The sequence below is a fragment of the Vombatus ursinus genome, unplaced genomic scaffold (genome assembly GCF_900497805.2).
Source record: "Vombatus ursinus unplaced genomic scaffold, bare-nosed wombat genome assembly UNPS02014870.1, whole genome shotgun sequence".
Lineage (NCBI taxonomy): Eukaryota > Metazoa > Chordata > Mammalia > Diprotodontia > Vombatidae > Vombatus > Vombatus ursinus.
This window is the reverse complement of record NW_020954648.1, coordinates 9,254,660-9,270,117: the sequence shown is the minus strand read 5'-3', so window position 1 is coordinate 9,270,117 and position 15,458 is coordinate 9,254,660. Positions and strand designations below refer to the sequence as shown.

The 15,458-nt window shown below is 41.1% G+C and overlaps 1 protein-coding gene across 2 annotated transcripts in view; it reads left to right on the top strand.

Annotated features, from left to right (window-relative positions):
* LOC114028086 (zinc finger CCCH-type antiviral protein 1-like) overlaps positions 1-15,458 on the top strand; it is a 112,358-nt gene that overhangs the window by 25,563 nt on the left and 71,337 nt on the right. For both annotated transcript variants that reach the window (XM_027842287.1, XM_027842288.1), the window contains exons 2-4: positions 77-212; positions 5,588-5,843; positions 13,105-14,148. In XM_027842287.1, coding sequence (XP_027698088.1) covers positions 77-212; positions 5,588-5,843; positions 13,105-14,148 — 1,436 coding nt within the window. The remainder of the gene's footprint in view (positions 1-76; positions 213-5,587; positions 5,844-13,104; positions 14,149-15,458) is intronic.

The window sequence follows — 15,458 nt, the reverse complement described above, 5'->3', positions numbered from 1 at the left end:
TACTACTACTACTACTACTACTACTACTACTACTACTACTACTACTAAGATGATTATTCTTTTTTTTTCTTTTCAGAAATTATTGTAAATACTCCCATGAAATTCATTCAGAAAAGAACATCAAAATCCTGAAAAAGCATGATCTCTCTGGACTCACCAAAAATGAGTTGGCCGTTCTCCTTCTCCAGAGTGACCCCTTTTTCCTTCCTGATGTAAGTCACAGTTCCTCAACATCAAGTCTGAGCAGACATTACTTCATAAAAATGCCACGGGTTGTTTCAAGGAAGGCATTGTTCAGGAGGGACAAAAGTAAATGTAAATGGGGGGCAGCTAGGTGACGTGGTGGAGGGAACACTGGCCCTGGAATCAGGAGGACCTGAGTTCAAATCTTGATACTTGACATTAGCTGTGTGACCCTGGGCAAGTCACTTAACCCCATTGCCTAGCCCCCTCCCTCCCCAAAAAAGGTAAATGTGAAGTAAAAGTAACAAAAAAAAGTAAAAGCACCCCTCAAAAAATAAGACTCATCTCATAGGTTCTGGAGGTTTATAGTTATAGGAGACACTATAGTCAAGGACCCCTGGCTTTGATTTAGTTCCTTTGGAGAAGTCAGGGCTGATGAGTGGTTTGGAGAATGAGGAGTTTCCAGCATTCTCTAAGACTCTGTTGTTCATAGGAGTCCCAACCCCTCCATACCCCAAGCCTGTTAAGGAGTCCATAGCACTTTGAGGATATAATGGGAATGATTTCCCTCAGTTGTAATCAAGGAAAGCTTCCTAGAAGAGGCCACCCTTACCCTGGCTTTTTATGTGGAAAAACTTGTAAAAGGAAAGATTGTGGATTTTAAAAGCTTCCCATAGGAAAGGACACTGGCAGAGACTTACGAAGGTAGGTCAGGAGGGAATGAGTGACAAAGATGGTGAACAAAGCGGCTAAGGAAAATTAACAGGAGGGGCAGCTAGGTGGAATAGTGGATAGAGCACCCGCCCTGGAATCAGGAGAACCTGAGTTCAAATCTGTCCTCAAATACTTACTAGTTTATGTGACCTTGGGCAAATCACTTAACCCCAATTGTAAAAAAATAAAACAAAAAAGAAAATTAACAGGAGAATCAATGATGGCCAACTTGAAGAACAAGAGTGAGTGGGAATGATTGAAGACTTTGGAGGCCATAGTCATAAACTGGGTTATAGTTCAGTGAGCATTTTTTTATAGTCTGCAAAGCATTTTATTTTTAAGTTAAAAAAATTTTCAGTGAACAAAAATCTATTTTCTCTCCCTTCTACCCTTACCCCCTCATTGGGGAAATTTGGCTTTTTTCTTGCCACTGGCCTTCAGGGACTGTAGAAGAGAGAGTGAGGCTGATGACTTTTTGCAACACTGCTTCCCTCACATCCAGTTCATGTGCGAGTCAAGACATCACCCCATGATGTCATTAGTCCTCTTCATAAATAAAGGATGAACAACCACAATGATTGGGGAAAACCAAACCCTTGTAACATATATGTAGTCAAGCAAAATAAAATTTTCAAAAGTGGCTATGTACAAAAAGTATGTGCCTTCTTCTCCTCCTCCCTCAGGCCATGCCCTCTCTGTCCAGAGGTGGGTAACAGGCCTTCTGCATTGGTCCTTGGACACTATGGTTGATCCTTGCCCTGCTCAGAGTTCTTTCTAAGGTAGTAAGCATTTTAAGCCCATTTCATGACAAGATGCTAACAAGATCATCAAGAGAGCCTGGATTTTTAATTCATGCTTATTTCCTCCTATTAGAACCTACATGTTCCTGTCAGCCTCTGACACATGTGCCCAAAGGGACAGATGGCAAAAATTTGAGTGTATAATAACCAGGGTAGTGGAAAGAGGTATGCATTAGCAGTGTTTGTGGTTGAGTAAGTAGGATGGGGCTTGTGATAAAATATTCTTGGCTCCTCTCCTCATGACCATCCATTTTACTCACTTAGGTGCCAAGGGTATCCTAAGCCACACCTCTGCCCACATACTAAGGTTGGTTGGGAACTTTGCCTAAGTGTACGTATGGATGGGAAATACCTCTTATTCTAAGGTTGCTCATCTTTTCAAAGATCCCAGAAGTCTTCTCTTCTCTGGGAGTGATTTCGTTGATAATTTGGTTGTTGTCTTACTCGGTGCTTCAAGACTTGGCCCCTCCAGGAAAGTGGATGCTCTTATGTAAAAGAAAGAGCATTGGATTAAGAAACAGATGACCTGACTTTGCGGTTCCCTATCTCGTTAGGGGTGACTTTGGATAAGTCACACTATCTTTCTGCTGCCTTATTTTCTTTTACCTGTAAAATGAGACTAGTAATACCTCACCTGGGTGGTGATGGGATCAAGAAAGGTGATGGATATAAATGCCAGCTTACTTGTTGTCTGTGCTGGCTGGACTGTAAGCTTTGTGAGGCCAAGGACTATGTTCATTTTTGTCTTTGTCTCCCAAGTGCTAGCATAGCATCTGGCACTTAGTAGGCACTTAATAAATGCCCATTGATTTTTATAACACTTTAAAGCTTACTAAATGCTTTCCTCCCAGTACCCTGTGAGGATAGCAGTACATAATATCATTACCTGTGTTACAATTTGAAGTCTCTGAGGCTCAGAAATAAATTGCTTCAAAGGACACAACAAGTAAGTGTCAGAGTCAAGATTCAAACTCAGATCTGTCCAACTCCAAGTCTAGTACTCTTTCCACTACACCACACTGCCTTTACACTTATTAATATCGGTGTTGTCTACCCTTTAAAAGATTGTTTACTCCTTACCTGACCATACTCTATTGGCTTTTCACCTCTCCCTCTGCTTTCCTTTACATAACCCTACTCTTCATCTGCACCATGACCTCCCATCCTTTGACCCCTCAATTCCTTCCCAGACCATCTCCCCTGCACTAGCCACTCTCTCCTCTTCTATCTCTCCTTACTTCCTGGTGAACTAATTTAACTCTACACTGTTCTTCTCTCTTGAATTCCTAGCCCCCGTATTATATTGCGAGTTATACCCAACCAAGCCTTAGCCTTGGACTGCTCCAACCATTCACTGCCTTCTTGCTTACACACATGCTACTGAATGAAGGTGGAGAAAATCCTGCAATTGCTGTGACTAGGTCTATGGCAAATTTATGTTACATAACCTTAATTGAGCCCTCGATGCTATTTTATAATTAAACCATGCCTCCCTTATCAACTCACTGTCCCGCTCTTCACAGCATTTCTTCCAATTTTTTTCTCCCCTCTTCAAACCTCTCATGTTTCCCCTTCCCCCAGTTTCTTAGCTGAGAACTTTGCCTCATATTTTAAAGAAAAAATGGAAGCCATTTGCCATGAATTCTTTTTTTTTTCATGAATTTTTTCTTCTCCCCTTATGCACACCTCCTATCACTAATGCCTTCTGCCACTATCTCTTTCTTCACCCCTGTCTCACATGATGATGTGGCCTTACTCTTTACCAAGGCTAATCCCTCTACTTGTTCAAGTGATCCTGTCCATCCCATCTCCTCCAACCGATTGCCCCTTCTGTTATCCTTACTCTTTCACTTATTTTCAGTCTTTCCTTCTCTACTGGCTCCTTCCCTGCTGCCCACAAACATGTCCGTGTCTCCCCTATCCTGAAAAAACCCTCACTTGACCCTTCCATTCCTGCTAACTATCTCATATATCTCTTCTGCCCTTTGTAACTAAACTCCTAGAAAAAGCCATCTGCCTTAGGTCTCCTCTCACTCTCTTCTAAACCCTTTACAACCTGGCTTCCGACCGTATCATTCCGTTGAAACTGCTCTCTCCAAAATTACTAATGATCTTTTAGTTACCAGATCCAGTGGACTTTTCTCAGTCTGCATTCACCTTGACCTCTCTACAGCCTATGACACTACTCACCTTTCTATCCCCCTTGAGACTCTCTTCTCTCTAGGTTTTCAGGACACCCCTCTCTCTTCTTGGTTCTCCTCCTACCTATCTGATCTGTCCTCTGTCTCCTTTGCTGGATCCTCTTCTAGGACACACCCTATAACCTTAGGTGTCTCTCAGTTTTGCCCTGGGCCCTCTTTTCTTCTTCTATATTACTAAACTTGGTGATCACAGTATCAGACCTTGTGGATTTAATTGCTATCTCTATACTGCTAATTCTTATATCTGTCTTTCCTGCCTGGATCTCTTTGCAGACCTCTAATCTCACATCTCCAGCTGCCTTTCAGACATCTTGAATTGGATGGCCAATGACCATTTTAAACTCAATATGTCCAAAACAAAACCCTCCCCTGCTCCTACCTTCCTTATTACTGTCTTAGGGCAGGGGTGGGGAACCTGCAGCCTTGAGATTTGTTCTGTGAAGTTTGGATTGGGTCAGAGGGCTGTACTTGAGGACCTAGAGGGTCACATGTGGCCTCGGGGCCTCAGGCTCCCCACCCCTGGTCTAGGGCAACACCACCCTCCCAATCCCTCAGACTCACAACCTAGAAGTCATCATGGATTCCTCACTATCTGTCATCCCTCACGTCCAAGCTGTTGCTAAGGCCTGTCGATTTCACCTTTGCAGCATCTCATAAATGTGCTCCCTTCTCTCCTCTGACACTGCCACCACTCTAATGCAGGCCCTCATCATCTCATGCCTGGACTATTGCAATATCCTGCTGGTGGGTCTGCATGCCTCGAGACTCTTCTCCCTCCAATCTGTCTTCCAGCCACTAAAGTGATTTTCCTAAAGCACAGATCTGATGTAACCCCCCTATACCACCCCCACCATGGCTTTCTATTGCCTGTAGGAACAAATACAGAATGCTTTGTTTGACGTTCAAAGTCCTTTATCACCTAGCCATCTCCTACCATTCCAGTCTTCTTAAACCTTACTTCTGATAATGTACTCTTTGATCCAGCGACACTGGCCTCCTGGCTGTTTCATGAACAAGACCCTCCGTCTCTTGGCTCTGGGTATTCTCTCTGGCTATCCCCCATACCTGGAATGTCCTCTCTTCTCAACCCCAACTGCTGACCTGTCTTCAAGTCCCAACTAAAATCCCACCTTCTATAGAAAGTCTTCCACAGCCCCTCTTAATTCCAGTGCCTTCCCTCTTTTAATTCCTAGTTTTCCTATATAAGTTGCTTTGCATATATTTGTTTGTATATATTTGTATATTGTATATTTTTGTGGGTATTGTTTATATATATTTGTAATATTGTGTATATTTGTGTGTAATATTGTATATATTTGCATTAGATTATAAGCTTCTCTTTTGCTTCTTTTTGTATCCCCAGAGCTTAGCACAGTACCTTTTATATAATGGGTGCTTAGTTAGTGTTGATTGATTGATTGATTGATTGATTCCTCCTGAAGATCATTGTTTGTCAGTATCTCCTGGTCAGCCTTTGGATCTCTGTAAATAGCATTAATTCAATAGACTGACCAAGAATATAGAATGTGCTTTTAACTTTGTCTTCATTGCTTCACTTTACCCATTGTAGGCATCTTTGTGTGTTCATACTTTGCTTCCTAAAGGTAAGATGGCTGCTGCTTGAATTGCTGAATTGTCTTCTGTCTGGTTACTCATTTTCATCATTGATATCCTTCCTCTCTTCCCCAGATATGTAAATACTACAAGGGAGAAAACAGGCAAGACTCTTGCTCTAAGAAGACAGAATGCATGAAACTGCACATCTGTGAACACTTTCTTGAAGGGAAATGCGGCTTTGTCCACTGCAATCGGTCGCACAACTTGATGGATACAAAGAACTTGGAATTTCTCAAAGAAGAGGGCCTCACCGAGTCAGTAGTTAGAAATATCCAGGACATCTGTAATCAGAAGCATTCCAGGAGTAATAAGCATATTTCCAGAAGAGGTGAATTTAATTAATAATTAGGACAAGGGCTAATGAAGGGGCATATTGATATTTACTCTTTCATCAGCCAAACTCTGCTGCTATGTCTTACCCAACTTTAACATATCCACATCTGCCTTGGTACATTTACATGGCCCATGAAATGCACTCCTATCTCATTTCTGCCTCTCAGCTTCCTTCTTTCCTTGCTTCATCTCCCCAGATGAAAGTGCTCTCTGATACTCTTAGAGTACTCTGCGCAATTACTCCTTTGCTTCTGTTATTCCCTGTTGTGTTTTATAGTTATTTGCATCTGTCATGTTACGGTAGAAAAAATCACCGAGTCAGAGAGTTTGGGTTTACATCCCATCTCTGACACTTAACAATGTGACCTTGGGCCAGTCACTCAAGTTTCCTGGGCCTCAGTCATCTCATCTGTAAAATGAGGAAGTTGGACTAGCTAGTCTATAAGATCCCTTCCAGCTCCAAATTATAACCCTATATCTCCTCCTATATATCTCCTGTATCTCCTCCTGCTATATCTCTTCCTCTATCACCTTCCCTTCCTTCCCAAGGATAGAAATTTCTAGAGGGAAGGGACTCCTTCATTTTTGTCTTTGCATGCCTAGTGCTTATTACAACGTTTGTCATATGGTAAGCACTTAGTAAATGTTTGTTGAATTGAAATAAACACTCCCAGTCCAGTACAGGTGGACCTTAGCTTATCTGTCTCATATACAATCATCACCATCACCACATTTCCTCAGTCTTCATTCTTCTTGAGTTCTCTGGTGCATTTGACATCAAGGTGTTGACTTTTCTCTCCCCTTGTCTGCTTCAGCTCTCTCCCCACAATAGCCTATCTTCCACACAGATGCCAAAGTGATTTTCTTTCAGTACAATTCTATCCATGTCACTCCCTTACTCAGTAAACTCCAAGTGGCTCCTTATTGCCTCAGCTTCTCTGTTTAGTTTTTCAAGCCTTTCACAACTTGGTCCAACTTGTCTTTTTTTTTTTTAGCCAGGAGCAATCATCTTTTTTATTGTACTGTATTATGGAAATGCTTGTTTTATTCCATGAATTGAAAATAAAATAAATTTAAGAAGAAAGATATCTCACATATATGGAGAGGAGGCAAGAGTCAAAACAATTTCAGTAGTTAACAGCAATAATCAATTTTCATTTCTATACCCTTAGGTCAATATTGAAGCAGAGCTTACACAATTAGGTCAGGAGCTGAAAGAGATTGATATGGGTGGAAGGTAGGAGTGTAGAGACATTATAGGAAAACATAGTTTGAAGAGAAGTAGAAATCTGCATGTAGCCCATGGGAAAGCCAGAGTACCTACACTCTGATGATACCACTTACTTGACGTTTAAGTTGTATCACTACTTGGTAGCCAAATTATAGGCTACACTCCCTTGCTAGTCAATTAATTTATGATTAAGTGGCAACCTACTTTTCTGTTGGCTTGTAGAAAACAGGAAACAAGAAGGTGTGAGCTGCTACTGCTAAAGTAATCCCTTGAATGTTACGTGGAACACCAGTCAAATACACAGGAAGTACATGTCAATGGCATATTTGGCATTAGGGTTTGTGAAGTTTTTTTTTTTAATGGTAATTTTAATTTTTTTTTATGTTTTCAACATTTACTTCCATAAGATTTTAAGTTCCAAATTTTCACCCCATCCCGCCCCTCCCTCCATCCCAAGATGGCATGCATTCTAAATACCCCATCCCCTAGTCTGCCTTCCCTTCTATCTCTCCCCCTCTTCTCTTATCCCCTTCCCCTTCAATTTTCCTGTAGGGCAGAATGGATTTCTGTGCCCCATTTCCTGTATTTCTTATTTCTCAGTTGCATGTGAAAACATTTTTTTTAAACATGTGTGTTTAAAACTTTGGGTTCCAAATCTTCTCCCTTCCTCCCTCCTCACCCATCCTCATTGATAAGGTAAGCAACTAAATACAGGTTATATATGTGCAGTTATGCGAAACACTTCCATAGTAGACCTGCTGTGAAAAACTAACTCTATTTCCCTTAATCCTATCCTGCCCACCCATTTATTCTATTCTTTCTTTTGACCCTGTCCCTCCTCAGAAGTATTTGCTTCTGATTACTCCCTTTCCCAATCTGCCCTCTTCTCTATCATTCCCCTACTCTCTTATCCCCTTCCCCCCCTATTTTCCTGTAGGGTAAGACAGATTTCCACACCCAATTGAGTGTGTATGTTATTCCCTCCTTAAGTCAAATTCTGTGAGAATAAGAGTCACTCATTCCCTCTCACCTTCCCCCGTTTCCCCTCCACTGTAAGAGCCTTTTCTTTTCTGGTTTTTGTTTTTTTTTTTTTGGTGGGATAATTTACCCCATTCTACCTCTGTCTTTCTCGTTCTCCTAGTATATTCCTCTCTCTCCCCTTAATTTTATTCTCCAGAAATGACCCCTTCATTTTCAACTCTCCCTGTGCCCTCTATCTGTATCTATATATATGTACATACAATTTTTTTCCCCACCAACTACCCTAATACTGACCAAGTTCTCATGAGTTACAAATATCATCTTTCCATGCAGGAATGTAAACAGTTCAACTTTAATGTCTCTGACGATTTTCTCTTTCCTATTTACCTCTTCATGTTCCACTGGAGTCTTGTATTTGAAAATCAAATTTTCTTTCAACTCTGGTCTTTTCATCAAGAATGCTTGAAAGTCCTCTATTTCACTGAATGACCATTTTTTCCCCTGCAGGATTATACTCAGTTTTGCTGGGTAGGTGATTCTTGGTTGTAATCCTATCTCCTTTGTCCTCTGGAATATTATATTCTATGCCCTGCGGTCCCTTAATGTAGAAGCAGCTAAATCTTGTGTTATCCTAATTGTGTTTCCACAATACTTGAATTGTTTCTTTCTGGCTGCTTGTAATATTTTCTCCTTGACCTGGAAACTCTGGAATTTGGCTACAATATTCCTAGGAGTTTTCCTCTGGAGATCTCTTTGAGGAGGAGATCGGTGGATTCTTTCAATTTCTGTTTTGCCCTCTGGTTGTAAAATATCAGGACAGTTTTCCTTGGTCATTTCTTGAAAGATGATGTCTAGGCTCTTTTTTTGATCATGGCTTTCAGATAGTCCAATAATTTTTAAATTCTCTCTCCTGGATCTATTTTCCAGGTCAGTTGTTTTTCCAGTGAGATATTTCACATTGTTTTCTAATTTTTCATTCTTTTGGATTTGTTTTACAGTGTCTTGATTTCTCATAAAAGTCACTAGCTTCCAATTGCTCTATTCTAATTTTTAAGAAAGTATTTTCTTCAGTAATCTTTTGGACTTCCTTTTCCATTTGGCCAATTTTGCTCTTTAGGGCATTCTTCTCCTCATTGGCTTTTTGGACCTCTTTTGCCATTTGGGTTAGGCTATTTTTTAAGGTGTTATTTTCTTCAGTATTTTTTTGGGTCTCCTTTAGCAAGCTGTTGACTTGTTTTTCATGATTTTCTTGCATCACTCTCAGTTTTTCCTCTGCTTCTCTTACTTGCTTCTCAAAATCCCTTTTGAGCTCTTCCAAGGCCTGGGACTGATTCATATTTTTCTTGGAGGTTTTGGATGTAGGAGCTTTGGCTTTGTTGTCTTCTTCTGGTTGTACGTTTTGATCTTCTTTGTCACCAAAGTAAGATAATATAGTCTGACTCTTTTTGCGCTGCTTACTCATGATGCTGGCCAATTACTTGAGTTTTAAACTCTTTGTTAAGGTAAAAGTCTGCTTCCAATGTGAAGAATGTACTGTCTCAAGCTTCGGGGGTTTGTATAGCTGTTTTCAGAGGTACTTCTAGGGAACTGTAAATTTTCAGTTCTTCCAAGGTGGCATGGTAAGGGGCGAGGTATTTCCTCTCCACAGCCACAACAAGCTTCACTACACCAGCATTCCTCTTAGCCCCAGGACCACCCCTCAGAACTGTGACCCAGACCCAAGCACCGGTAAAGCAAGAGATTCCTGCCTCAGCACTGGCAAAGAGATCCCTGCAATCCCGTTCTGATCTGCCACTTGATTCCCCCTCAGTCTGTGGGCCAGAAGCTCAGGAAAAAGCTGCAGCCTCAGGCCACGAGACTTGGAGCTGAGACCTAGCTCCTCTCTCACCGCAGTCACAGACTTTTCCCACTGACTTTCTAAGTTGTCTTTGGCATTCGTGGATTGAGAAGTCTGGAAACCACCACAGCTGCCCGCGATTCAGTCCTCTGAGGCCTGCTTCAGGGTCACTGCCGAGCTGCGCTCCTCTCCCTGCCCGGCGCGATATACCTTTCCAGTCAACCATCCAGGTTGTCTTTGGCTGGAAATTTGTTTCACTCTCTCTTTTTGTGGGTTCTGCTGCTTTAGAATTTGTTTAGAGCCATTTTATTTAGTTATTTGGAGGGCTTTGGGAGAGAGCTCAAGACAGTCCCTGGTTTCCCTCCGCCATCTTGGCTCCGCCCCCCCCAACTTGTCTTTCCAGCCCCTTGTTTACATTACTCATTCTTCTGCAGTCTTTGATCCAGCCAAACCAACCTTCTTTCCCTTCCTCAGATATTGCACTCTCCTCTCCTCTCTGTGTGCCTTTGCCTTAGCTGTTCTACATCCCTGGAATATATTCTCTCATACGTGTGGAGTCTGGGAGACTCATCTTCCTGAGTTCAAATATGTCCGCAGACACTTACAAATTGTATGACCCTGGCCCAATCACTTAACCCTGTTTGTCTCAGTATCTTCATTTGTAAAATGAACTGGCGAAGGAAATGGCAAACCACTCTAGTATCTTTGCCAAAAAGGGTTAGGCAAGACGGAAGAACCCCAATTTCCCCACAAGCCCTGTGGTTTTTATAGCTCAGTTTTGCGTGATGTGTTTTTTGGAAACACAAGTCACTGTATAACAGAACTGACTCTGTGTGTATGTATGTGTGTACATATATATGTGTGTGTGTGTGTGTGTGTGTGTGTGTGTGTTTGTACATATATATTATACTTTTTGTCTTTCCTGTTAGAATGTGTGCGTGTGTGTATATATATAAAATATATGGGCATGTGTACATATATATGGGTGTGTACATATATACACATATGTGTGTATGTATATATATGTGTGTGTGTATACATATATATATTATACTTTTTGTCTCTCCTGTTAGAATGTGTGTGTTTATGTGTGTGTGTGTGTGTGTATAATATATATACATATATGGGTGGGTGTACATATGTGGTTGTGTACATATATATGTGTGTGCATATATGTATGTATATATCTATGTATATACACATATATATCTCTATATATATCTAAAATACTTCTTGTCTCTCCTGTTAGAATGTCAATTCCTGGAGTTTAGAGACTGTTTCATTCGTTATATTAGTAACGCCACACCTTGTACATAGTAGATGTTTAATAAATGCTTGTTGACTAGTGATTGATTGATGGGTTAGTATCCTCTTTTTACAGATGAGGGAAATTCAGGAGGTTAATTGGCTAGCTTGAGATTATGAAGCTGGTAGTATTAGAGCAGCAGTGCAAACCCAGGTGTCCTTTGGTGAAGTTCAGAGTTGTTTCTTTTGTATCCCTTTATCTCTCATACTCTGAAGCTCCTTCCATTGCATTTCTCCTTCATTCTTTCTTCCTTTCTCGCTCCAGAACAAATTGGAGACCAGGACAAGGAGGAAGAAAGCAGGGATGTTCCTCCCTGTATCTTCTTCTTCCCCTTCCGTACTGTTCCCCGCCTCCAAGATCTACCATTTCTCTCATCCCTAGTACCTTGCAAGGGAAGAGCAGGAGAAGGAAAATCTCGCCAGCTATTCAGCATTCAGTATTTCTACCAGGTTCCCACCCACTCAGCTCATTGTTGTAAGGTTTCTGTCTGCTCTTGCTCCTCATCCCCCCAGGTGCTTCTTCAGATCCCTATAATCGGCACCATTCTTCCCCTCCATCCCCATGATTTTCTCTAAACTCCTTTTTCTTCCATCCTTACCTCTTATTCCCTAAATGTTAATCCTTATTCCTTATCTCCCTTTTCCTGGGAGCCCTAGCCCTAAAGCCTCAACTGGGCTCTCAGTGTTATATAGTGGAGATACCAGATTCAAAGCCCAGTCATTCCTGAACCAGGTTAAAATGTCATTGGGAAATGTTCAACAAAATAAAGAAGATACATTACAATGTAGATCATATTAATTTGTGGTTTTATATGCTAATATTCGGCCTACAGGGATCTTTTGAGTTTGACACTGCTGTTGTCCAGAAGTCTTTATTTTCTTCTTTTATTGATTCCTTATCCCATTTCCCATAGTAGTTGTTGTAAAATCTCTTTCCCTCTTCAAACCTCCATTTTCCCTTATAGCCTTGTCACTCTGGCTTCACTTCTTCCTTTTCTGAAGAGTTGGGGCCATCCCATGTGAACGTCACCTACTCTCTTTCACATCTTAAGATTTCTTTGTGTCTTCTCCCATCCTTTCCTCCTTCCATTCTATCTCAGAGGGTCGAGTAGGTCAAAATGAACTCCTTCACTTGTGTCTCTGATCTATTCCCCCATAAGTATCTTTCAGGACGTTGCCCAATTGACCATTCTCTCTCTGTCTGCTTCTTCCTTCTTCTCTTCTCTCTCTCTCTTTTTTTGGATCTGGACCTATGATTTCATTGATGTAGAGAACTCCCGATATGGCAATTCCTTCTAGTGACATAGATCAACAGCTTATCTATAACTTATAGTCTTAAGGGCATTTCAAGATTAAGTGACTTGCCTATGGTCACAGAGCTAATATGTATTGAGAGGGTATTGAACCCAGGTTTTCTTGGGCTAACTCTTTGTCCACTATGCCATACTGCTTTTCTCTCTTCTCCTTTAACGGCTTTTTCCTCTCTGCCTAATGCTGTTTGAAGATGGGATGATGGGGATCCACTTGATCTCTTTTTGTTTGTCACATTGGTGCTGTAATTTTGACAGGATTTGAGTTATGTGACATCCCCAAGAAAGTAAAAGGTCAGAATTTGGACAGGAGTTTGATATAGTGGAAAGAGCTCTGACTGGGGTCAGAGGACCTTGGTTCATATCCTGGTTGTGCCAGTTCCTAATTCTACAACCTTGGGCAAGGCACTTACCCACTTTGGGTCTCAGTTTCCTTGTCTTTAAAGTGAAGAAGTTGAATTAGATGATCTCTAAAGTCCTTTATAGCTATACAGCTATGTTCCTATAATCTTAATTGTACTCATTTTCTGTGTTCTGTTTTTTATTTTGCCCTTCCTCTCCCCTCCCTCACCCCTCACCCCCTTTTCTTCAGGCCAGTCAAACCACAAAAATGTAGGAAGTAGGAGCCAAAGTAGGAATCGTCTTTACTTTGGGAGGCAAGCATTATCTCCATCTCCAACTCCTTCTGCTTCTGTTGGAACTGCCCACATTCCAGAACCGGATAAAACGGGCCCAGGACCATTGCCATCCTTCGAAGGCAAAATGAATGAGAGTAGAGTCACCAAGAATAGCGTTGCTTTGAGTCAAGGTTGTGTCCAGTCAGTATCAGCATCGACTAAGACTGCCAGTACCCGAGACGTAAGTCAAGTTAGAACAAACTTGAGCTTTCCGGTAACTGACCACGTTGAAGGCCACTACGGGAGCCAAGATGGTATCCAGCGTGCTGCCTCCATCTCTCCACCCGCTTCAGCTGACAAAAGAACCACACCTGCAGTGAGTAGCCATGCTTCCAGAAGAGTGAATGTGTTCTTTGGGAGTGAAACTGACTCCTACTCCAGTCCAAGTCCCATAACCACGAGCAAAAGTGGATTAGCGCCCTCCCACAACTATACAGGTGCAGGAGATGACTGTGGAAGTCAGAAGGCCTGTTCTTCACCTGCTCCCAATAAAACTGTTGATAGTTGGGGCGTAGGAAGCAGTGTTGTGGTGTTTTCAAAATACAAACCAACAACTAATGTAAAGAAAGAGGAATCCTCATCTAAGGGTGCAGACAGCAAGTTTATGCCAGCGAATTCCAAAATGACTAAGACAGCAACGTTGATAGGCAAACCAGAAACCCCAATTGCAAATAACATAGTAGCTAATGACAGTTGTAGTGTGAGATCAGGAACATCGTATAATAAGCAGTCGCAGCCGTGGGAATCAACAGCATCTAAAGTTGATGCCATGACTCTGAACTTGGAAAGAGTTAATAGAGATGAAATAGAAGAGCCCTTTTATGTGCCCAAGAGTATCCAGGCGTCTCCCGTGTCTAACACAGCAACAGCCCACGTACGACCAAAAGCATCATCTGCAAGTCATGTCCCCCAGAGTGGAATTCAAAAGAGCATTTTAGCCCAGTCTTCTTCACCAACAGGTAAGGTGAATGCTGGACTTTCAGATCTCAATATGAAACACAGAAACCAACTCATTATTCCGAGAATCCGAGGTTATGGTGTGGCAGTGGTAGGCAGGTCATTTTCACTGATGGGGTTGTTGGCAGTAATGTCAGGGAGCTTGGGAGACTTAAAGTGAGTAGAAAAATAATAGTATTATTATGAGTATTATATAATATTATAAGTAAAATATTACATAATATATTAAATAATTATTAATATGTTAATATAATAATAGTAGAAAGAATAATAATTTGGGGATGAAACTTGGTATTTCATTGGTGTGATGAACATCTGATGAAGGATCTCTCTTGCCATTGTGGTAGTACATACACACACAAATAAATGTATACAGGCATATACACATAAATGTATAGTTTCTCCTTTAACTTCACAAAGACCCTGTGAGGGGAGCATGGGAGATATAATTGCTCCCATTTTAGAGCTATGAAGTGACAAGTCTAGTAAGAAATGATGCTGGGATCCTTTCCTATATTTTACAATCTTAAATTGTTGCCTAGAGAACTGAGAGTTTAAGTGACTTGCTGAGGCTCACACTGCCAGGATGCGTCACAGTGTTAGGTAGTGACCTGACTTCAAGGCTAACTCGATCCGTTATGCTTCTATTATTAGAATTATCATTATTATTATTATCTTCATATTATACATTATATTTTATAAATCACTTTGTATACCTGATGTCCCAAAACTCCTAGTGTGGTTTTAAGCTATTAAAGATTAAACTTTGTTTATTGTGTTGTTTTTTTTTGAGTCACACAATTACCCTATGAGATAGGTACGCGAGGTGTTACTGTCCTCATTCTGTTAACTGAGGCTCAGAGAGTTTAGGTGACTTGCCTATGGTCATCCTGCTATAGTAAATTTCAGTCAGGTTTTCATAAATCATAGATTTTAGAGCTGGAAGGGACCTTATGGAATTTCTCCTCCAACCCCCTCAGTTTTACAGATGAGGAAATTAAGGCCTAAGAAGATTCAATGACTTGCTCTAAGTCACACAGAGTATTAGGTAAGAGAGCCAGCATTTGAACCCAGGTCTCTCCTGACTCCCAAGTCCAGCACTTCTTAGGCTATAGTGTAACAAAAGAGGGGGAAATGCAATTAGAAAAGCAGAACTATCTCTCCAAAATCCCTTGGAAATAAAAAAATGTTAGAAATAGAAATATTATTAGGGCTGTATTTAGCAAGTAAAATATGGCATTATGAAAAGAGGAAGAAAGAAAAGGATTGAGACCTAATGTCAAATAAAGAACAACTTTGAAGTTATATGTTA